We start from the raw sequence: 25,229 nt of genomic DNA on the forward strand, positions 1-25,229 counted from the left end.
GGGAAAGGAGGGGAGGATGTAACAGGGAAAAGACTCATTTGGAGGTAGAGAGAAGAAAAGCTGAAGGCTTCTGTGTAGCTGGAGGTGAAGTCGTCTGCTGAAAATAGGGGCCTGGGGGTGCTGGAACAGCAGCTGTGGGGAAAGGTGACAGTGTCACCAAGTACCAAACAGCCCTGAGGCCCCAGTGCAACTTCAGGGGAAAGAAGAACAAGATGTTCTCATCAATGCTGTTGGCAAACCAGAAGCCTGGACACCCCTAAAATCCATATCCTAGCAGGGGCCTTGTCTGGGTCATGGCCCAGCTAGGCAAACTTAAAGGAATCCTTGGACTGAACCTGTTCAGACCTGCCCTCTTACACAGCCTTGGTTTTCCACATAGTAGTCCAGCAGAGATACAGAATACTAATAGGACTATTACCTTTAAAGAGAGGGCGAGGCGGTCCCGGATGTAGTTTTCTTCTGTTTTTGCTTTTTCAATTTCCTGTTCAAGTTCCAAACGCTGCTTGCCCACCTGTTGCTGGATCTGTTCTCTCTCCTTCCGGAGTTCATTCTTTAAGGCTGCTACGCGCTCCTTGTACTCTTCATCCAGTTTCCTGTGGGAAGGAGAGACCGACAAACTGCCATCAGCTCCGTCAGAGGTCTATATGAGGCTGCATCAAAAATGGAAACAGAGAGATGGAAAGAATCTTTAAAAATTATTGAGCGTGTCCTGCTTTTCTTTAGGCTTGGCCAAACCTAAGACACTGCGGTCAGGTGTGGCTAAAGAGGCAGGCAGCGCCCCCTCTGCTCTGCTCTGGCACTGCAGCTACAGACACACTACCCTGGGCCAGGGTGTGGGAAAGGAAGGCTCTCGCCCTACCAGTCGCACCTGAGGTTGTACTCATTTCGCCGCTCTATGGCTGCATGGTGATCGTCCACTTCTGAGGCCATTAGAGATTTGAGCTTCTCAGCCTTGTCCAGATCTGACCGTAGCTTTTCTCTTTCTCTGACCACTTGATCAACTCGCTCCCTAGAATCAGAAATAAACCGAGTTAAAGGAAGACTGTTTCTAAGCAACAAGTAGATCCAAAAAAGCTCTCACCTGATTTGCTTCAATTCAAGAACAAAACCAAGACAACCGAACAAAAAACAAAAAGGCATTCCACAGTTCCCTTCAAAAACCTACATGTAAATCTAAGCTCTACCTCATTTTCCTACAGTTTAAGGAAGGTTTATGAAGTAATTAGAGGATAGAAAATTAGCCACATTTGCATATAGGAACGGAGAATGTTTGCCACAGGCATCAGATTGAATTGCTGGACAAGTAGGAAAGGGAATGGAGCAGGCGAACCTTCTGCTCAACTCACAGCAAATGCCGGATCTCAGCCTTAAAGCTGGCCAGAGCTGCCTGGTGAACGCTGTTCTTGGTGACCAAAAGTTCATTTTCAAGAGCTAACGTCAATTCCGTCAAGTTGACATTTCCATCAAGGCTGAAATCCAAGGCCTAGAAATCAGAACCAGGCATAAGTTCAAGACAGTCACAAAGTCTATGCTCTGAAAGCAGAAAATGTGAAGGCCATACAAACTCAGGTAACGGAATTTATGGCCTAAAAGTGGATGACTGCATTTCTTTAGTGACTGCTTAGGAACAGTCTTCATTCTAGAACATAAGTAAGTTTTCTCTAAGGAAACCATAACATGCTTATGTGTATGTTTGTTAAAAATACTGTCTGGTGCTGTAAATAAACACAACGGTACAATTCTAATTTTTACCAGCCAGAGATCAAACCAGAGCCTTTCTCTTGTCAATAATTTGGGGTTTAATAACATGGAAAGCAATTTCCAACAGACTCCTGGTTAAAGGGGGTAAGAAAAGCTGTCTTATCTCTAAAGACCTTGTGAAGATCTTCTGAAATCATTAAGGAGAAATCAAATCAAATCACAGAGTTTCAAAAGACACTGGGATTTTACGACTCTTTCCTGATTTGTCACTGTACTCCCATTTTAGATGTCACACCTTCAGGATCTCCTGGCTGTTCTCAATGCCCTCTTCCTGCCAGGTGTCAAGGATTCTCTCCACAGATGCATAGCCCATCCCATCATCCAGGCAGGAAAAGACTCGAAAGCCAATAGTACTTGTCTTTGCCGACAGGGTTGTAGTACGTCGTCCACTCTCATCAAAAGACTGGAAGAAGGAAGAGACTTGAGCAAGGTCAGCTTGACCCCAGGCATTTCAACAAGATGTTGGTCAAAATTGGAATGGGTCAGTCCCAACCACAAGGAGCAAGAGGCATGTTTCTCTAATATACACTGCTAGAAAAAGGAGTCACGTAGCCCCTTTGATCTCTCCCAAATGAGCCAAGTATACAAAGCTTATCAAAAACAACTGGCCTTGTAGAGAGTCCTGTGACATAGATGAGATATGTCTCTGCTTAACACCAGGATTCTTCTGATCCAGAGGTGACACTAAGAGGCATAATTAGTGGCTTTCCCACTGTGCAATTTATGGTCATTTCTCAAACCCAACTTTTCCCTCCCAATGGTTTAGTCTCTTTTCCCCCCCCCCCTTTATTCTTCTTTTTCTTCTCTCTTTTTCAGTACTTTTCTTTGGATGACAGATTAATTCATTAAAAAATTATTCAAATAGGTTCTAACCTCTACCCTCAAAGAAACCACTTCCTATTATCTCTTACCTGCATCGAGAGGTGTCTTTTCAACTGTCTATATGGTGTAGATGCTGATGGTGTAAGGGATTTTCCATTTTTGAACAGGCCATAGAAAAAATCTTCTACACTCATTGTACCATCAGGATCGAGATTATGGAAGACATCTTCAAGCATCTAGAAAAGGGTAACCACAGATCTTAAATACTTCACTCAAAATAACCCAAGACCCCAAGTACACATCTGGTCAACAGAAACCAGTGCCACTGTTGATGTCACGACTCCAGAAAACAAATTAGGTCCCTTCACTCTCATTGCATTGAATTTACTTCCCTTTCCAGTAATGATGTATCCTCCTTGCTCACACGATATAAGTCAGTTTTCAACATCTTCATAATCGTACACAATTTAGCAATTTTCAATTATGCTAAATTTAGCAATAAATTTATAAATTATGTGATTAATTATGTATAAATTTATAAATTAATTATGCAGTTTAGCAATTTTTTTTTAGCAATTTAGCAATTTTCTCTTTTACTCACACTCCCAGGTCAGGCAATTATTTAATGTTGTTACATGTTATTTTTACAAATGAAAAGATTACTTTAAAAATATAAGGATACAGCTTCCCAGTGTTGTCAGAACAGAAATTTGTCTTTTTATTATGTTGACTCTAAGTGATAATTGTGCTTATACTGGATTTTTGAAATTGGTATGTCAGCATTGGGTCTGGAACCCACGCCTTGTGGTTTAGAACCTTACTTGGAACAACACTGCACGCACACCATACATATGTCAGGACTATTTCGAGATTGCTATCATCTCATAACTGTTGATTTTATTCTTTATGTAAGTGCTTCAGGCATTTCTTTTTATCTCAAAAGCTTTTTTCCAATTTGCATCCAATAGAAAACATCTGTGTCTTTTCTTGCTTTTATACCACTTCCTCTGGAGACTTTAGGATACCCTGAGACAAGAAAACCATTGTAAAGAGTGAAAATCTTTGGAAAAAGCGAAAGTTCCTAATAGACAATCTTATGAACAAACCACAGGAATGGTATTTCGGCAAGACTCTGAGATCCCAAGATTCCTTAGCTTCTCTGTCTTGTTCTTATAAACCAAAAGAACACCTTAGAGGAAGAGACTTTCAGGACCATCAAACCAGAAATTATAGTAAAATCCAGATGTACTGATTGAAGTTAAAGTAATATTTGGGCTCTAATCTTAGATGCATGCTGCTACTGCTTGGCTATGTGACCTTGGTCAAATCAACCCATAGCATCCAGATTGCCTAAACACCAATCACCTGATCTATTCACAGTGCTGGAGCAGGTAAGTCCTATCATTTATTTCAGATGGAATAGTGGGCAAGTGGTGAATAAACGGATGTGGGTTCAGAAGAGGGTGGATAGGCAGGGTTTGGATGAAAAGAATGCAGGTTACATGACAACCGGGGCACCCGCTACGGTCTATGCAAGGGCAGCATCTAGAACTGTGAAACAATTTTGCTCCCCATGATACACCAGCCAGGCCTTTGGATGGCTGGCTTTCCAATATATAAGTTGGGACATACTGCACTAGAATGCGGATCCCAAATACCCTGTTTGAGCTCCTGCTGAGAATCTGCATTTCTTTCTTTCTTTTTGGGAACATTTTGTCGTTTAGGTGAAAGTTTACAGAGCAAATTAGTTTCCCGTTCAACAATTTATATACAGCTCATTTCAACATTTGCAACATTGGTTGCAAATCCCCAACTGTGTCAGCACTCTCCCCCTTCCTCCCTGGGTTCCCTGTGTCCATTTTCCCAGCTTTCCTGCCCCTACTGTCCTTCTGAACTTTGCTTTTGAGGAGAATGTGCATGTCTAATAAATTCCCAGGTGATGCTAATGGTGCTGGTTAGGGACCAATTCTGAGAACCACTAGTATAGCAGTGGTTCTCAAAATCCATTACACGTAAGAATCACCTGGGGATCTTGTTAAAATGCAGATTCTGATTCAGTATGCAAATTCTCAGCGGGGGTGTGAATCAGGACAAACCGATTTGAAGCCCTGGGAGAAACCTTCGAATATAATGTTCAGAAATAATCTTTCAGCCATGAGCCAAAATTATCCCATGAAGCCATCATTAAACTAAGCAACAGTTTAGCTCAATTAATAATGTTTGTCTTGAGTGTAGCACTTTTATAAAGAATTATCTATATGAGTTTGGAATTAGCTTGATGGTAATGGGTTAATATGAGTTTAAACTGACAACAGTTAATCTAAAGCACAGGTTAGAACTTTAAGGGGGCAGAGAACGTAGATTAATGGTGATGAGACAATATAGGTAGATAGTGAGAATGGTGACACAAGAGAAATACGCAGGGCTTCAAACTGGTTTGAACCAGTTCCAATTAGTTCAGTCATGACCGATGAAGCGAAATCGGAATAGACCCAAATTTTTAAATTTGGGTGATCCAGAATGATAACCAAGATGGGAAAAATTACATGTCGAAGTCCTAGAATGGGAGACTTGGACGAGGCATAGTAAGCCCTTTCAGGAGCCTGATGCTTGGCATTGGATTATTGGCGGGACTATGGAGAACAGGGAAACCCTGGTGGCATAGTGGTTAAGAGATACGACTGCTAACCAAAAGGTCGGCAGTTGGAATCCACCAAGTGCTCCTTGTAAACCCTATGGGGCAGCTCTATTCTGTCCTATAGGGTCGCTATGAGTTGGAATTGACTCGATTGCAATGGAGTTTTTTTGATACGGAGAGCGACAAACATTCAAAGTGGTGTGGCCCACTGCTGTCTTTGAGTGGGGAACCTCTATTTCCAACTCTGCTCAAAACCCTAAAGGCAAGAGATTTGGTTGCTATGCAATGAGTACACTGCCCTTGTTTTCTAAGAAGGAGATCAGATTTCTAGCAGGGCTTCTACCTGTAATTTTTCCCACTCCGGTTATCATTCCAGTTCACCTTTAAAAATTTGAGTCTGTTCCGGTTTTGCTTCCTTGGCCACGGCTGAACCAGGAAGAACCGTTTCAAAGCCCTGGAAATATGTAACCAATGTTATTGAACTGTTCATGTAGAAATTGAGAATAGATGTAGGGTTTGGTTGTGTATACTGCCACCAAAAATAAAATAAAATATTAAAAGAAAGGAGTGGAGAACTGAGCACATGAGTGCATGCTCTGTTCCAAAGAGCTAGCTGCTTCTCATTGCCAGCCAAAAGAAACCAAATCTTCTAATTTTTGGAAAAATATCCCAATTTTAAGAAGTACAGCGAAAAGTTCCATTTTTAAAACACTGAGTGGGCCAAATAAAATAGCCTTTGGTCTGGATTTGGCCTCTAGGGCACTAGTTTGCCATCCCTGCCTTACGGCTGTCCTCTCTTCTGGAAAGCAGAATACCAGTGGTAACCATAGGACAGTGAATCTAATTTCCCTTCATGAAGACAGCAATGAACAGCAGTGATCTCACTTTCCTCATCTGTAAAATGAGGGTTACTAATCTAAAATTGCCTTCAGTTGGAAAACTCTGATTCCAAGTTGTATGTTGATGAGATCATCCTGAACGTTCAGCTGTTCTGTGGCCTAGAGCTAGGAATACAAAGTACTATAGTACTTCATGATTTTTTTTTTTAGGAAGAAAAAAGCTAAGTATAAGCTAATATTCAATAAGCGATTCTTTAGTCATCCTCAGACCAGAGGAAAATAACTAAATGTGCTACTTTTTGTCCTGAGTTTTGGAAACTCCACCACAAGAAAATAGAACTTCCCCACAAAGGACTCCAGTTTATTACAAGAATTTTTTCTAGATAAATAATCCAAGTTTGGGCAATATTTCTTGGCAAAAGCAACCCAAGGCTCTGTATACTGCACTAGTTTATAATTTAGGAGGATGAATTTAATTTTATGAGTCAACAGCCAGCACTGGGAAAACAAAATATATTGCTGAGCCATTAAAAAAGCAATCAAAGGGTACATAATGGGTCACAAATACAAGAGAGAAGGAAGAAAACATTTCTGCAAGCCAGGCCACTTGGAAGCTTATGATGATAAATCTCTTTCTTGTTTGGGAAAATAATACCACTTATTCCCTGAGCAAGCAGACAGCATGGTTTCAAATAAATATCATTATAATCAAAGATTTCCAAAGCTACAACTCTAGCCCTAACCTCCAACTCTCTCCAATTCTTGTTTTCAAAGACTTGGAATAATATTCATATGTTTCTTAACTATTCGTGCACTGAGGCCTCCCAGTTGCCCCTCTTAATTTCTCAAGAAAATGTAAAGTTCAGAGTTTTACCAAGAAAGAGTTTTCCAGGGGCTTCTGTAAGCCTTTTCTTTGTATTTTTGAAAACCATCAACTGCCTCTTTTTCATTTTCTCATAATAGGAATATTATGATGGCTCCTGGTTGGCCTACCGAACCCAAGGTATCCCCACGTAAGTATGCCCTATAAAGGAGCTCAGATCATCCTCAGCAAGTAAGCTTTTCCTATATGTTGCTCAATCTGCTTAAGAACCCAGAGATGATACTGAGATCATCTCTCCAAAAACCTCAACTCAGCCTGACCTTCAAAATATTTCCTCAACTCAAATCTACTGAACTCTTTGTCTTCACACTTCCCCTACATTTTGCCCTGTGAATGCCACCTCCAAAAATACACCTGACATCATAGCTGCACTGAGCTAGTGTCTGATAGTTTCTCACAGGGTAGCATGCTTAGCACAATGAAGGCACATAGTATGGGCTCAGTAAGTGTCAACTACTGCCATTTTTTCTTTCCCACCACACAACACAAGCTCCTGAAAAGCAGAACTCTCATGACTGACTTCCTTGGAAAAAGAGAAAATAGATTCCTTTGGTTGTGCAAATGGTTATTGTACTTGGCTGCTGACTGAAAGGTTAGAGGTTTGAGTCCATCCAGAGGCACTTTGGAAGAAAGGCCTGGCAATCTACTTCTGAAAAACCAGCCATTAAAAACCCTATGGAGCACAGGTTTACTCTAACACAAATGGGGTGGTCTCCACGAATAGGAATTGACTCCATGGCAACTTTTTTTTTTTAATATGCTGTAGGAAACCATAATATGACTGTTCCTAGCCACAATATGGCCAGCTTACCTATTATCATGATTATTATTCCTGAATAAAAAGACACTGGAAGGCTTACCTCTCCATCGACATTTTGTAAACCGTACTGCTCACAGATGGAGACCAGCTTCTTTCGGTTCAGGTGGCCATCCCGGGTGATCCCCAAATCTTCACAAACCTCCTGCAGTTTCTCTTCTATCCAGTCTTGGGGCGGGGAAGAGCCACTCTGTGAGGCATTCAAATCATCTGGGTTCCAAAATCTTAACTGGCCTGAAACAAAGGCAGGTACTGTGTTTGCCTCCAAAGGAATTGCAAAGAGAGAGAGAAGCCTGTTCTCAAAGGAAAATGTGCTTTTTGAACACAAGTATCATAAGAAAAAGACTGTAAGTGTTAATTCTATTTTGATTTGATCCTGAAGTTCAAATGAAATGGAGCCATTGGTTTTTATGCTACAACTAGAGCAAACAGATTCTTTTGATCATCTCTTATGCAATCCTGCACGAGATTATAGGCTTGTTTTATTCCAGCTGAAAACTATGCACAAACTTAGGCTTAGTGTGATCGTAAGAGATCCACTGAGAGCCGTTCCAAAGAGCTGTATAAACTCAGTCTCAACTATAGCTACCAGATCGTATTATCTCTACTTTCTTTCTAGAAAAGAGCTGCTTTTCCTGAGGAAATAATTTCATTAATAAAAATCTCAAGATTAGCCTGCTCCTGAATCTTTACACATACACTCTTTTTTCATTTTTTTCACATATAAATATTCTGATCTACAGAAAGCAAACAATCCAAATTGAAAGCATGATTGCAAGTTGCAAGCTCCAAATTACCTACATATTAAGGATAAGTTCTATTTGAAGACTTAAGGCTCAAACTGCTTATTTAAAAATCAAAACTGCTTATTTCTCCTCTATTAAAAGTTTCCACTTCTACTTAAATCTTCCACTTACATCTTTAAGATTCAGCAAAGTCATCACTCAAACATGAGATAATTATTGGCATAACTGGGATGCCTAGAAGAACCTGGTAGGACTGAGAAGAGCATTTAATGCTACCCCTGCCATTTACTGACAGAAATTAAGCCCATTACTACTGTGTTTTTTCAGGCTGGAAACCTAGAGAACACATTGCAATTATGCTTAAGTACAGTTACCCCAGGCAGACTGTGAAGCAGTCTGAGACTGTCAGCTGAACCCCATTGCCATCTGGTGGCCAGAGGATCAATGTGTTCTTATTCTGCTTAAATACATCTGAAACCTGTCAAGGGACACATTCTAATTAGGTCACTATCTAGTTTAGGGGAGTCACTGGATGGTGTAAACAGTTAATGTGCTGGCTGCTTACTAAAACGCTGGCAGTTCAAGTCTACCCAGAGGTGCCTTGCAAGAAAGGCCCGGCAATCTACTACCAAAAAATCAGCCATTGCAAACCTTTATGGAGCACAGATCTACTCTGACACACATGAAGTTACCACGAGTTGGAATCAACTCGACTCTAACTATTTAGGATTGTTCAAGAACTAAATAAAGAGTCTAAATAAGACAGCAATTAGCCCATGAGTGGAGTTCTGCATCTTAGTCATCACCTGTTAAGAAAAAATGTTAAATGCTAGGGTTTTAACATGAGGAGCTACAAATGGAAATTATTTTTGTTGTTGCTGCTGTTGCTCCTACCATTGATTCCTAGCTGGCCTCCAGTATGCATGGCTCTAAGGAGCAAGGCTAAGAGGTACAGGAAGGCAGAGTGTGGGGAGGGCTTTGTGAATGGCAGCCCTTCCTTCCCAGCCTCCCCAACACACTAAGCTCTTACCTTCTGCTTCATATTCCTCGCTGCGTTGCGTCTTCCAGTGCTAGAGAAGGCAAGAGAAAAAGATGAGTGTGCTTAAAAACTTATACAGGAAGAACTATGCTAGATTCTCCAAGACCAGGTCACTCTTGGGCTCTGAAATCCTCCTCAGCAGCAGGGGTACATGATTTCACACACTCCAGTACTTTTATCCAGGTGGGTCCTCCTCAGTCAACCAGCCCATCAAGAGGAGATTCATAAGAAACACCATATAACCAAATACCAAGGATTTGCAAGATCACTTTTCCAAGAGTAAAACCTATCACAATAAATAAAACCATGCAAAATTTCAGACTCCATCAACCAACAAGGGTTTGTATGCATGCGTTTATGAATTTGTTCTTCATAAATGTTTACTGAGTGCTTGCTTTTGTGCCAGGCTCTGGGAATATGACTGTGAACAGGACAAACATACTTCCTGCCTCAAGAAGTTTGTATGCTGATGAAGAAAACAGGAAGTACGATATTGTAGTGTATTAAGTGCTAAAGCGCCCTGATGGTGCAGTGGTTAAGCACTCAGCTGCTAAACGAAAGGTTGGTGGTTTAAACCCACCAGCCACTCCACAGAAGAAAGACGTGACAGTTTGCCTTGGAAACCCTATGGGGGCAATTCTGTTTTGTCCTACAGCACTGCTGTGAGTTGGAATCAACTCTACTGCAGTGGGTTTGGTTTTTCGGTTATTAAGTGCTATGATGGGGAAGTTCACGCTCTGAGGATCTTCAATGAAATACTTTAGACTTGGTAGATCAGGGTAGGCTTCCCAGAAGAAGCAATGTCTAAACTGAGATCTGAAGGATGAGCTGAAGACAGCTGTTATGGGTTGAATTAAGTCCTCCCAAAAAATAAGTTGAAGTTCTAATCTCTGTACGAGTGAGTGTGACTTTGTCTGGAGAAATGAGATTTTTCTTTGCAGATGTTAAGTCATACCGGAATAGGTTGGGTCCTATTCCTAACCTCTTCTGAGTGTCATTTTACAAAAGAGGACAGACATGGAAATAGAATCATACACAAAGGGAGGACACCATATGAGAATCCATCTACATGCCAAGAAATGCCCTAGACTGCCAGAAGCTGATAGAGATAAGATGCACACTTCCCCTAGAGTAGACAGAGAGGAGAGCCCTGCCCATGCCCTCGATCTGCACTTCTAGCTTCCAAAACTGTGAGACAATAAATTTCTATTTCTTAAAGCCACGCACCGTGTGATATTTTGTTATGGCAGCCCTAGCAAACTAAAACAACAGCCAAGTGAAAAAAAAAAAAAGAGCAGTTGTTACACACTGAAGTAAAGAGGCAAGAACGAGTCTGGTGTGTCTGTGGGAAAGCAAGATTGAGATGCAACCCAAAACAGGTAGACTAGAAAGCTCAAGTTAAAGAAACTATACATTACCAGTAAATTACCTTAAAAGTAGAGAAATTTGTCTGAGCTGAACCATTTTGTCCACCTATTATGCTATAGTACTATGGGGTCTTTCCCAAGGCCACACCATATGCTTGTAGCTTGTGTATAGAACATGAGCACCTAGCCAAGGGCACAAGTCAGAATCAAAACCCAGCCTTTGCTCTACTCACACCTATGGTATAGGTCTGCTTCCAACCAGAGGGAGCAAGTAGGTCAGCAGTAGCTTTGGCCCCTGCAGCAACTAACAATCACTCCTATGGGAGGGTCTACAACCATTGCAGGAAACTCTGTTAAGAAAAAGTGAATTCCACTTTCAAAACCGGGCTCCTGTCTTACCAAAGATCCAACTTTATGAATGAGCCTACCTTTGGTAGGTAACAAATAACCATCTTATTTCCTGTGATGGCTGAACAAGAAGTTTATAAAGAGATCATGGATATTTGAGGATCCTGTACAGGACTAGTTGACTTCTTAGCATCCTGAAATAAACTCAACAGGAAAAGGAGACTAATTGACTCCTGCCTCCAGATCTTGAATTCCTCATGCCATCTAAAATTCTTAGAGAGGTTATACATTATCTTTCAGTAGCTTGATATGAGTTGATGTTCTTGGTTCAGGCAACCTAAACACATCTGCTTAGTTCTTCTCTACACTCAGGAATGCTAGTTCTCTCCTCTTAAAATGAGGGATAGCTGTATAGCATGATTTCACAGTTCTATATTTTACTGAGGAAGATATGGAAGACAGCACCTACTCAGAGTTCACCAAATTTTTATTTATTGTGCTTTAAGTTTACAAATCAAGTCAGTCTCCGATACAAAAACTTATACACAACTTGCTACGTACTCCTAGCTGCTCTACCCCTGAGAGAGCATACTCCTCCTCTCCACCCTATATTCCCCATGACCATTCAACCAGCTCCTGTCCCCTTCAGCCTTCTCCTCTCGCCTCCAGACAGGAGCCGCCCATATAGTCTCATGTCTACTTAAGCCGAGAAGCTCACTCCTCACCAGTATCATTTTCTTTCTTATGGTCCAGTCCAATCCGTTTGAAAAGTTAGCTTCAGGAATGTTTCCAGTCTTGGGCTAACAGAGAGTCCAGGGACCATGACCTCCAGGGTCCCTCTAGACTCAGTCAGACCATCAAGTCTGGTCTTTTTATAAGAATTCGAGGTCTGCATCCCACTGTTCTCCTGCTCCATCAGGAATTCTCTGTTGTGTTCCCTGTCAGAGCAGTCATCAGTGGTAGCTGGGCAGAGTTCACCAAATTTTGCCACACTAAACTGAAATCCCAAAATGGCAATGCTACAATGGATTCTTTTTGCCACATGGAAAACACTATAAGGCCATAACTAAAAATATGTTAAGTTTAATGTTCAAAGATAACTCATTCAGATTACAACTAAAAGTTATTAATATACATGGTATCTATGGAAACTGGATTAGGGTTTAGTGTGATTTTTGGATGGCTTGTTTGTGATTATAATTTTATCAGCTCACTCAGCCCCTATTTCTGCATAAAGGTGTATCTCCAAACTGGTGGAAATATGGGATGTGGTGGTGGTGATGGGGGAGACGGTGGAGTAAGTAGTCCTCCAGGGTGGTTCCCTCCCCCCGCCCCACATTGTTGCTTTGGGGAAGAATTCAACTGTTTATTTAAATTTTTAAAGATCATTAAATGCTCACTAATAAAAGTATCCTGCTTGCCTGTCCCTCTATACTCACAGTGCAAATGATTTAAATGCTCACACTACTTTGGCATCCAAAATTGTAAACATTATTATTCAGTATGTAAGTGGGAACCACCCTCAAATTAAATCCATTAACTCCATGTAAAACAAAATTGGTTTTTATGATCTACTTAAGATCTAAGTTGGTCAAAATAAAGACTACTAAATCACAAGCAGGGGGTGATTTTTAATGCACAAACTGAGGGGAGAAATAGCTAGAGAATATGTACCATTGGACCCAAACACAAAAGAGAGCCCAGCTGGCACACATAGATATAAAAATATAACACACACATACAAACACAACTTCAAAAAGTCCTTGGTAACAGTTCCTAAAGCAAAAGGTGTATATCTTTCAGCAAAAAAAAAAAAAAAAAAAAAATTATTGACTCAGTTCTCAATTCATCTTACAATAGTGAGCAATTAGTTCAGAGAAGCAAGACACTCCAAAATACTGTTTCCAGTGTCTTTTGAGTCTTATGGGACTGGCTACGTATTCCGGATTCACCCTCCAGGACAGTTTTTCCCAGCTGTCCTCTCTCCCTGATCATTACCCCTAACTAACATATTGAATGAAGAGATTAAGGCACAGCCCGCCTGGCTCCAAATCCTCGCTTACTTAACAGGCTGAGGTTGGGCACATTTCTTAACCTCTTTTGCCTCAATTTCTCTACCTATAAATTGGAAATAAAGTAGTATGTATTTTATAGAGTTGTCATAAAGTGCTTAGAATTGTGCCTGGCACACAAAAAGCACCATAAAAATGTGTGATTTTGTTTAACATGTGTTTATATAATATATATTAATTTTATATTTGCAGAATTTTTTCTTATTATCATGCTTAAGTTTAAAACATTAATTTAGATGGGCCTGGGGAGGTATCACTCATATGAATTTGTAAGAAAAATATCAAGTCTCCAAACAGATATGCAAAGAACACAAACAGATAATTCATATAATAGACAACACTGACAAGTATCAGGGGGAGGTTCATCTCAACAGCCATCAAAAAAGTATAAATTAAAACCAAAGAATTATTTTATTCCTATTAAATAAGCAAAATATCTAAAATATAACTCCTTCTATTGTCAAAGGTGTGATTTAAAACAGGCCTGTTCATATATTATAAACTGGCAGCAATATGGAGCCCTGGTGGTGCAGTGATTAAGAGCTTGGGTGCTAAGCAAAAGGTTGGCAGTTCGAATCCACCAGCTACTCCTTAGAAACCCTATGGGGCAGTTCTACTCTGTCCTATAAGGTCACTATGACTCAGAATCAACTCGACAGCAATGGGTTTTGTTTTGTTTTGTTTTTGGTAGCAATATATGATCCTTTTAATAAAGAAAATGGCTTTATGTATCAAATGCCATAAAAATGTTCATACTCTTTGATCCAATCATCTCATTTGATTTTTGAAGGCAACAAAATCAAAGAAAGAAAAAAAGCTATATGCATAAATATGTGTGCATTGTAGCACTTTTTGAAACAGTCAATTATTGAAAACAATTTCAGTGTTCAACAATGGGGCATAAAGTATTATGATACCTCACAATGAGTCATTAAAAGTATAATTATAAAACCATGTAGGAACGTGGAAAAACATCTAATGAGTTGTTAAATGAAAGGCCATAACAAAAATGCTATCTACAATATGACTACCACTGCAAAAATATTTATATAATGAAACAAAGACTGGAAGGAAATAGAGATCATAAAAATAGGGGCATTTTGGCTGAGGGACTATGGGAGACAACTTTATTTCCTTTACTGTTATAAATGTTGTTTATGCAGTATAAATACATACAACTTTCAATATTGCTTTGTCCACCTACTCTCAAATTCTCACCAAATTACTGTCCCGTGACTTGGGGGTGTGGGGAGGGTAAGAAGTTCTCTCCCTTTGGTATGTACTACTCTGCACTCTCTGCAACGTCCTCCTGCTGAGGGCTGATGGAGAAAGCTTGGTGGAAAGCCCTGGTGCTGCTGTGGAGGGTGACCCCTGCCGATGCCAATGCCTCTGAGCTTGCTAGAGTGTAGGAAGACCAGGGACACCACCTGTCTTGGGAATCGAGACCAACCTTAAGTGGCATTCTTGAGACAGCTCAATCAAGCCCAATACCACTGAGCCGATTCTGGCTCATGGCGACCCCATGTGTTACAGAATAGAACTGCTCCATAGGGTTTTCTTGGCTGTAATCTTAATAGAAAAAGATTACCAGGCCTTTCTTCCATGGTACTGCTGGGTGGTCTCTAACTATCAACCTTCAGGATAAAAAAACCAAAAACCAAACCCATTGCTGTTGAGTCGATCCCGACTCATGGTGACCCTATAGTATAGAGGAGAACTGTCCCATAGAGTTGCCAAGCAGTGCCTGGTGGATTCAAACTGCCAACCTTTTAGTTAGCAGCCATAGAAATTAACCACTATGCCATCAGGGTTTCCACCTTCAGGACAGTGGAGCACAAACCATTCATGCCACCAGGTTTGGTACAGCCTTCTAAACCCCAGGCAGCACCCACAGCTTAAACGATTTCACACAAACTCTGAAGGCTAGTGGGGGTGGTGAGGTAAGGGATAACTTAACCACGTGTTAAAATCTCTGGGGGTAACAGTTTTCAAGCATTTCTCCAGTGACAGTTTGTAAGCAACAAAGACCCAGCTGGAACAAGGCCTGCCAGGAAGTGAAGCAAACTAACACTAATGGCTGTATTTTCAAGACCACCTCAACTGGACATGGAGTTTACAGCCCAGGTATGTGTGATGCTTCTCCCCAGTCTCCACCAAGAGCCTGTTCCTTTAATAACAGGGATGTAAGCACATGGCAGTGGACCATTTGTTATTAAACTGCAATTTCAGGGGGGCTGGCGGGGGGAAGATTCAATTCATTCACAGCTCATTTATTTTCCTTCTGACTGCCTGGAGCCAGTAGTTCCAATTAAAAAGCAGAGAGAGAAGGAGGGAAAGGAAGGTTAGAAGGTTGGGGGGATTAGATCATTCGGCTGCAGTACTGGGACACCACCAATAAAAGGGGGATCATTCTGGAACAGGGTCATTTAATTGCTGCTGGTTTACGAAGCCCAGTGAAAGCCTGGCAGGCAGCCTCTAGACACATTATCAGCCCAGAACACTTAAAGAGAGATAATCAAGAAAATCTTTGGGAAAGCGGGGGTGGTGGGTGAGGGGAAGGGACAATTGCTGGGACTGGTTCTCAATACCTAATTCATGAGAAAGAATTTTTAATTTCTCCCCTTGAATTTTTATATAGCCTCTCACTGGAGGAAGAATACCAACACCAAAACCAAACCTGTTGCCAACGAGACAATTCCAACTCATATTGACCAACAGGACACAGCAGAACTGCCCCATAGGGTTTCCAAGGAGCAGCTGGTGGATTCGAACTGCCGACCTTTTGGTTAGCAGCCTGAGATCTTAACCACTGCGCCACCAGGGCTCTGGAGGAAGAATAAAAAACCAAAAACCCACTGCCGTCGAGTCGATTCCAACTCATAGCGACCCTATAGGACAGAATGGAACTGCCTAGTAGAGTTTCCAAGAAGCGCCTGGCGGATTCGAACTGCCGACCTTTTGGTTAACAGCTTTAGCACTTAACCACTACGCCACCAGGGTTTCCAAGGAGGAAGAACAGATACTAATAAATTTTTAAAATCAGTTCATTCTGTGGGACTTCAGCAACTCTGGAGGCAAAAATTGTAGAGCCGTTAAGCACAAGGGTTTGGCAGAGAGAATGTCTGGGTTAAGTCTGACTCTGCCACTTTCTGTGACCTCTCTGTACCTTATTTCATCTACTACATGGGGCTGATACTCCCACCTACTTTATGGGCATGGGGCCATATGCCTGGCACTTAGGAAATGCTCACTATTATTATTTTAGTCAGAACATGGGCACGTGGTTAAGAGTATGAACTCTGGAGCTGAACTCCTCTGAGTTCAATTTCAACTCCACCACCTATACGACCTTGGGGAAGTCACCTAACATCTGTGTGCCTCAGTTTCCTCATGGGTAAGTGGATAACAACAGTTCCTATTTCCCCGGCGTGGTTAATATCTATAAAGCACTTAGAGCAGTGCCCGCCACAGATTAAAAGCAAACAGTGTTAAACAGACACTACAGCTACTATTTCCACTACTTAGGTGTTCAAAACTAGTACAGGGCAGCAGAGGAAGCTCAGCAGGGAGACCAGTGTCAGTTTTAAGAACCTGGAAGAGACTTTCTTTAAAATCTACAGCTTTGGCAGCTGGTTATGAAGATGCAACCAACTTTTGATTCAACTTAGAAACCAGCCCTTTACCACATACCACCCCCCTACTGTGGGCTCCATAGGGTCCCGTGGGCAACTGCAGCTGGCAGGAGCTTCCTGAGCTTCCTCATTACCATGCCACGTGTGCTGGTCAACAGCCCCACTGACAGCAAGAAGGAGAGGGTCAGAGGTTGCCCAGCCCAAAATGGCTGCTACAGAAGGCAGCCCCCAGCCCCCTCAGGCAGACAAAGGAAGCCCTGCACCCACTCTGTGAGCTGTGCATCTCAATGTCACACTGGCCACTGTGGCCAGTGCTCAGGTCATCCCAGAGCTGGACAAGGTTGCCCCACACGTCAACCAATGTGCAGGCGGCATAGCTTTTGCAAATGCATTCTTTGGAGGGACACCTGCTTTGCTGGACTGCAGAGCAGATGGCTCGATCCTCTCTGACCTGGGCTTCCAGCCCCAAGGCCAGGCCAGCATCTGCAGCCCGTGGGCCTGGTGCGATCCCTGCCCACAATAGTGCAGCCGCTGCCCCCACACACCGTCTGCTCCGGCCCAGACCTCTGTGCCCCCAGAATGTACGGCTAATTAAAATTATTATGGGGGCACACATAGGGCTATTCTTTCCCAGCAGAGGTTGCTGAGCTGATGTCTGTGGCCTGAGAGTATGAAGAAGATTTTTGGTTTTTTTAAAAAAGGGAATGATTTGCAAGCTGGGAGAGAACAGGAAGGAAATTTAGTAGAATAGCAAAGCACCCCCCAAACAAATGTAGTTGTAGCATCCATTTTAAAAGAGTAATATGATCCTGTCGTGCACAGGATCCCCATTAGTTGGGCCAACTAGAAAGCAGCTACCACCACCACCTAGTTAGGGACAAGCTTTCTCTGAAGAAAACAGAAATCAGTTTAAGGAGAATGCTTATGATCAAAACTTTGTTACTGCTGTTAGGTGCCATCAAGTCATTTTTCAACTCATAGCGACCCCCTGTAACAGCAGAACTGCCCCATTGAGTTTTCTTGGTTGTAATCTTTAAGAAAGGAGATTGCCAGGTCTTTCTCCCGTGGAACTGCTGGGTAGGTTTGAACTGCCAACCTTTGGGTTAGTGGTCGAGTGCTTAACCATTTGTACCACCAGGGCTCCTTGATCAAAACTTTTGGATTTAAAAAACACCATCTCCATGGTGTATCTCACTAACAGTGCTAAGTATTTGTAAATCCCACACTCCAAGCAGAGTACTGGAGCTCTGTGTGCCCAACAGGGCTGGCTGTGTTTCTGCTGTGACACACTTTCCAGGACTGCAGTTCACTTCCTGCTCTCCTGCCTTTGAAGGCAACCCAAGCAATGGAGGGCCTGACAGGGCAGCTCCTGGGCTCTGTATTCCGAATCCAGGGACAAGCTGCTCAGTAGCAGGATAGTCACGACTAGAATGCAGATTCATTCCTTTATCTTTAAAAGCAGTTAAAGGCCACAAGTAAGTGTTGAGGATAACAAGCATTAATGTATGATTTTTAAATATACACACATTTAGATGCATCCTGCTACCTTTGTAAAAAGGCTTTACTACCGACAACATGAGGAAATGCTGAATTTAAAAAGAGCTTGAACCTTTAGCCTCTTTTCCTACCAATGGTTGGGAACTGGTTTTGATTCACTGGATTTAAAGTACAAAGTACTTAAGGAAAAAGTGTTTTTTTTTGGTTGTTGTTGTTGTTAGATGCCAGTGAGTTGGTTCCGATTCATAGTGACCCCATGTACGACAGAACAAAACACTTGCCCGGTCCTGCACAATCCTTAAAAGCATTGCTATGTTTGAGTCCATTGTTGTAGACACTGTGTCAATCCATCTTATAGAAGATCTTCCTTTTTTTCGCTGACCCTCTACTTTACCAAGCATGATGTCCTTCTCCAAGGACTGGCCCCTACTGATAACATGTCCAAAGTACATGAGATGAAGTCTTGCCATCCTCGTTCTAAGGAGCATTCTGGCTGTACTTCTTCCAAGACAGATTTGATTGTTCTTCTGGCAGTCCACGGTATAGTTGATATTCTTCACCAATGCCATAAATTCAAAGGCATCAATTAAGTATGCATATAACGAAGCACTTGCCATTTGATATTTTTTACATGTACAATTCAGTAACATTAATTATACTCATCATGTTGTACAAGCATCACCACTATCTGTTTCCAGATTTTTCCGTCACCTGGAAAGGGATTTTTTAATACATCTGCTAATGGTATCCTGCTCATCAGGTTCCTTAAGAGGTATCCGCTGATTTGTTTATGAATTACTGAGTTTCTATTTAGAAAATATTTACTGGTCTAATTGAAAAATGTTACTCTCATCATTAAAATAAACTTTCTAATTTTTTGTTTGTTGTATGTTTTAGTTACTTCCTGACAATATTAGACATTGTGGATGGAGGTAGGGGTGAGGGCTGGCCACCAAGGGAATCTCCCTCTGACGGAGTTGGGAAGACTTCCAGGACACGAAAGCCTGAATGTCCGAAAATGTCTGTATTAAGACAAGAGACAATTTACTAACTTTGAAGGGGCTATTTTATATCACTTTCAAGCGCTCTACTACTGTATCTGGAATGAGTGCTGCATCTCTGGAAATAGCCAGATAATCTAATAAGATTTAAGAAATACAAAGGGAAACTCTAGAATTCCATTTTAAAAAATCTGTCCTGATGTGGTCACATCTTTTGGTGGAAATAATTGACAAATGGTATCAGTAAAGAACTTGCTTTCTTTTTCATAGTCAAGGACTGTAACGGGGAGTAATAAGACCACAGGTCCGTTTCAACTACAAAAGATTGTAGCAGTACTACTCTCAGTTATTTAAAGACGTTTGCTCCAGAATTAAATATTGACTCTATACAATGTAAATGAATAATTCATGAAGTTTAGCTGCAAAGCTATACATATATGAAAATGAACATAAGGGAAAGATAAGTCAGTTTCACACTTCTTGAGGAATTTTGATTTTATGTAGGGCAGTAAAAACAGTTTTTCGTTTTTTAACTTGTAAACCACCACCACCATGCATCGCCCTACCCCACAGTCCCAACACAAAGACTTGATTTTCTGGCTAATGTAGCGATAGGCTTTAACTGTTCTCTCAGGTTCTCACTTAAACTGCAATGTGAAAACCTGAGGTTTTGGCTTACACTACTATTGTCTACTGTTGAAGAAATAATTGTTTAAAGCCCCCTGCTCTTGATAAGAATCTCACTAGACCCAATTCATTCCCTGTAGAGGAAAACAGTTAACAAGGTATCCCCTGTTTTCAACCAGGGCAAAAAGCAAAGTGGCCCTGCCCCAGTTGTATTAATTGTATGACCTTTCCTCCCAGTTCTGAGTAATAAAGGGTAGAATTGAGAATTATTTTTCTCCTTCAACCTACCCTAAAAAGGAATCTGAGCATTAAATTCAAGGTCAGTTCAGCAGCCATTGCATATAAAATCTATTTTCTATAAAAGAAAAAACGAAACAAAACAAAAAACTCTTCTGAGCCTAAAAACTCACTTCTGTTTATTAACTAAGCAAACAAGAACAATAACAACCAAAACTTTCTCATTAATCACACTTTAGGTTGGAATCAAGAATGTGCCCTTTGTAGTCTGGATTAATTCAGAACGGAACGCCCAATGGAACTGCCCTGAGTGAAACTGATCCTGCAAAAAAAGAAAAGACCGCCACTTTTCTTTCAACACCACCCTAGAAGAAGGGTCAGATTCCCAAGGGACCCATTTGTCAGATAAACACGCTAAATTGGATGCCAATGCACATTTCAGCCTGATGGCAGAACCTACCTGTCACTTGTGAATTAGTACATTCTGCTTCAGGATTTCCAAACAAAATTCTGAAATACACATTTTAGAACTGAAAATTTAATAAGATTATAGTGCCTTTCTCTATGGAATGGCTTTATTGCCTTGTAAACTAAAGATGGTAGGGGAGACATGCTTTTATGCTTAGTAGCTAGGCTAGATATTTTCTGTTTCAACAGGAAAGAAATTAATTGCTGGATAAAAGTACTGGGGTGAGGCTGGGATGGAGACTATTCAAATGCTTACAATTTATGTTAGGGCTTTAACATACATACCCACTGCCATCGAGTCGATTCTGACTCATAGCGACCCTACAGGACAGAATAGAACTGCCCCCATAGAGTTTCCAAGGAGCGCCTGGCGGATTTGAACTGCCGACTTCTTGGTTAGCAGCTGAAGCACTTAACCACTACGCCACCAGGGTTTCCTTAACATACATAAACTGAAACAAAAGATGAACATGATTTAAAAAAAAAAAAAAAAAACAACCCTACCTGATAAAAAAAAAATTTTTTTTTTTTTTTGGTGGCAAGGTTTATTTTCATACATTCTATTCCAGGGGATAAGGCCAAGGCAGCGGACATCTGTTATCCCATAGAACAAGGTGGGCTCTCATCCACCGGGGCACATCACAGTGGTGTGCCCTGAACAGTCATGAGACAGGCTCCAATCACTCGCAACTAATGAAGTCTAAACTTCATGTGAGATTTACATTGAAAATAAATTTAGTTGCTTGAAAGTGATCTCTATAATGGCATCACTCTCACTCCCCTGCATCTCAGTATTTTCTTGATGGGGAAGGGTTACAGGTAGAGTGAGGAGCATTACAATTGCTGAAAATTGCCTCTCTTTTTGGCTCTGCTTATGGAAAGGGGCCTCTAAAATAAGGATGTAGGAAATAATGTTGTGGACCACCTATTCCAGGAGGCTAGGGATGAATTCCTGTCTACCTGTAGCAACCTCTTCCACTACGGAATAGCCCTAGAGAGAAAGGGGAAGATTTACTTATTCTGTATCTTTGGGTGACTGTTTGCTCACATACTGATCAGATCCTAGAAGGAAGGGAGCCACCCTGGAGACAGCTTTAACAGGTTCTTGTGATACCACTCCATTCCACTGCCCACCCCAAGTCTTCAAATAAATAAAATGATTACTTGATTTATCCTAGAGCTATAACTAGTCTCTAGCTTGTATAATAACAGCCAGGTTTCCTCTTTAACTTCCAACCACAGGTTCGGATTCTTTTATTGTCTTCATCAAAAAAACTCTTAGTTACTTTAAGAAAAATCAGCCATGTTGGTGAGGAGGAGAAACCGCTGTCCAACGGAAAGATAAGAATCCAACCTTCCCCTAAACCAGAATGCGGGAGTCAAAGGAAAACCTACAATTAAAACTAAGAAGGCCTGCCTCCAGCTCCACATCTGACAATTCCTTAGAAAATATTCACATCAGGGGAGACCTGGCCTTGCTGCTTCCTTTAGTCTTGTCTGGTGGCACTGAGGTGAACTGTGAGCCACCAACAACAAACAACACACCCAAGGAATAAATTATCAACACCCAAGGGCAGGAAACAAAAGGGCCTAAGGCAACCAAAGCAGAGGAGAAAAGAACAAAAAAGAAACCAACAGCACGATAAAGAATTCCTGACAGATTCTGAATGCCTTATACCATTAAGAATAAACAAACACCACAGTCATTGCATATTTTTTCCTTCCCATACTGCCCAGTTGGGGTCCACACTGCACTCCTCTACTCTAGAATGGGGCTGATTATGTGGCACCCCAGGAGATCTAGCCACTTCTGTAGAAGGGACAGAAATTTCTAGAGTGAGCCCATCCTGCCCAGCACATGAACTGCTGTTTGCCAACTGAGCGCCTTAAACTGCCGAAGCTACTATGGAAACTGGCAAGGAAACAGGAATGCTATCTTGACACAATAGCATACATGTTGATAAACCTGTACCGCCGGGCTATATCCATCGGTAAAGGCAGCAAGCGTCACCTATGACATGGTTACTGCACAAAGGTGGGATTTGCCCTTCTTACTGCCAATAGGAACATCAAAAACATCAAATAAGAAGTTATTAATCTTATAAAAAGGTGAATCAATTAAAAAACTGACAGGCTCGACTGAGCTTACAAAACATTTTGTTTTTAGGTAAGAAGGCAGTTGGATGAGGCTTGGCGATGTAAACAGAGTAAAAAAGAGTTGTCTGGTATTCTTATAGGCTTTCTGGTGTGGGGCATAGCAGACTATCAAAGTCGAGTCAGTAGGAGTCCTCAGGAGAACACAAATGGAGAGAGATTACCCTCTCCAGGCCTCTATCTGCAGCTCTTTGATGGTGAGTCGTTGAATACTCAGTCTTCTGTACATAGCATCAAGAGGTCATATCTAGAGATTCCTGGGAAGCTGTGGTACAACAGGGGTGAAATGGTTATCCCAATGTATCCTTTTAATAAGACATATGACAGCAAGACTTTGTCTACACTCAGGTCTCAAGTGTTACCTTTATTTATACATGAAGCCAAAGTCTCACCTCTTAAACAGTAAGTCTTACTGAGAAGAGGCAAGAACAAGGATAAGAACAAGGATAGGAGAAATATGTTGCCAGCAATAAAGTCAGCTCTGTCCAAGAACTTTCTGGGTATTCTCAGGTAATGACTAGAAACTATAGTATCAAAAAATAAGTAATCATTTAATTTCTTATCACCAAATAATGCCTCAAGTATTGAAAATGGTTGGGGAAATGAAATATTAGATTAAAAAGTGTTTTCCAGATAACAAAAGCTTACCCACTAAAGTGCTGAAATGTATCTTAACCATTTTTCATAGACAAGTGTCTCAGATGTACCACACACCACCCAGGGTTATGAAACAGACGTTGTGTAAGAAAATGATAGCCTGCCCTACAGGGGGACAAATATTACGAACACTGCACTAGCTGAAGTATGCAAATTGCTTGCCTCCTTAAACTCTTACATGTAAAATTTCTGTGCATGTGAGCGTATGTGATTTTCAGGGGGAAATGTCTCTATCTAAATTCTCCAAGGGACCCAAAAAAAGTGAGGGATCACTGAAATGGACTGCACCCACGATGGAGAAGCAGCCTCTGCCCCAGACTGACAGTCTGAGGTGTGTGATGTTGTAAGCAGCATTTTCCTTCTTGCTTGTCATGGGTGTTTCTGTTTCCTGCAGTCACTTCCCACCTACCCTGATATCATACTGCCTTTGTGGTTTCCATTTCTGCTCTCCTGCAGTGGCTTTTTTTCTTCCTCTCTTCTCGCTCACATATCCGCCACTGTTCCTTTCCTCTCCTCTGGTGTGAGGACAGGTATCACTTGTTTAAAAGAATAGTCCAAACTCATTCTGACTGACAGACCAGTCATGTTCTTCTAATTTTCAGTACTTACTGCCAGTGTCATTTATGCTCAATACTTGTGATATTTCCAGTTATCTCCAGGTTTGTGGCTATTATGGAAAGTTGAGGATGCTAGATGTCTGATTACTGGGGACATTACTGGGAGTAAGTGTCCTATACCCCACTGAAACCAAACCCATTGCTGTTGAGTTGATTCCAACCCTACAGGACAGAGAAGAACTGGTCCATAGAGTTTTCAAGGAGCAGTTGGTGGATTTGAACTGCTGACCTTTTGGTTAGCAGATGAGGTCTTAACCACTGCACCACCAGGGCTCCCAACTTCCCATAGGTTTTAATAAGCTGAATATGAAAGTTTGGCAGCAACCTCTCCTCTCTCTTTCTCACTCGCTCTCTCACATACACACACTCTGATCAACCTACAATCTAAGACAACTATAAGAAAGTTGAGGTGCTCTGTCTCTTTTCGAGTTGATATTAAAAGTATCTGAAATATTTTCAGCCACAGTCTGAGATGGAATTTGCAAGAAATATTTACAGCTTGCTCAGTATGGCACTTTCAATCGTGTTCTAAAAATGGGATGCTACTAAATGAGCTGTAAGGAGAGAATAAAGAAAATGTTACTGCCTCTTCTTTACTGGTAGATTATGGCAGTGTACGAAATGAAAGGAAGGAAGACGAGGGAGACAGGAGAATCTCTGAATACGGGAGAACAAGACGTGCCTGACGTGACAGAACCTGGAAGAAGCATAGCAACTGTCTCGCACTGTGAAAATGCCCTTGCTCAGTATCTTCAGGAGCTAACCAAACTTTACAGCTGCTTTGTCCCACCACAAAAGACAAGATGCAGGCTCTCAAAATGCCCTAAAAAATGTTTTCATTTCTTACCTGGCATGGACACTGTTCTGTAGTGTGTGGGGAAGAGGGTAGTTGGTTAGCATTTTACATAACTAAAAACAACAGTGTCATGGAGGACAGAGACATTCCCAAAAAGAGCCAGAAGTAGCAGACCCTGGGTATCATGAAAATACTGAATTCAAAACATATA

The 25,229-nt window shown here is 41.4% G+C and overlaps 1 protein-coding gene across 7 annotated transcripts in view; it reads right to left on the minus strand.

Moving 5' to 3' along the window:
- NIN (ninein) overlaps positions 1-25,229 on the minus strand; it is a 118,070-nt gene that overhangs the window by 45,693 nt on the left and 47,148 nt on the right. For all 7 annotated transcript variants that reach the window (XM_049897921.1, XM_049897919.1, XM_049897918.1 and 4 more), the window contains 7 exons: positions 9,537-9,576; positions 7,804-7,994; positions 2,673-2,819; positions 1,997-2,164; positions 1,347-1,483; positions 869-1,009; positions 419-593 (listed from right to left, as the gene is read on the minus strand). In XM_049897921.1, the coding sequence (XP_049753878.1) occupies positions 419-593; positions 869-1,009; positions 1,347-1,483; positions 1,997-2,164; positions 2,673-2,819; positions 7,804-7,994; positions 9,537-9,576 (999 nt within the window). The remainder of the gene's footprint in view (positions 1-418; positions 594-868; positions 1,010-1,346; positions 1,484-1,996; positions 2,165-2,672; positions 2,820-7,803; positions 7,995-9,536; positions 9,577-25,229) is intronic.

The sequence above is a fragment of the Elephas maximus genome, chromosome 10 (genome assembly GCF_024166365.1).
Source record: "Elephas maximus indicus isolate mEleMax1 chromosome 10, mEleMax1 primary haplotype, whole genome shotgun sequence".
In the NCBI taxonomy this organism is placed as follows: domain Eukaryota; kingdom Metazoa; phylum Chordata; class Mammalia; order Proboscidea; family Elephantidae; genus Elephas; species Elephas maximus.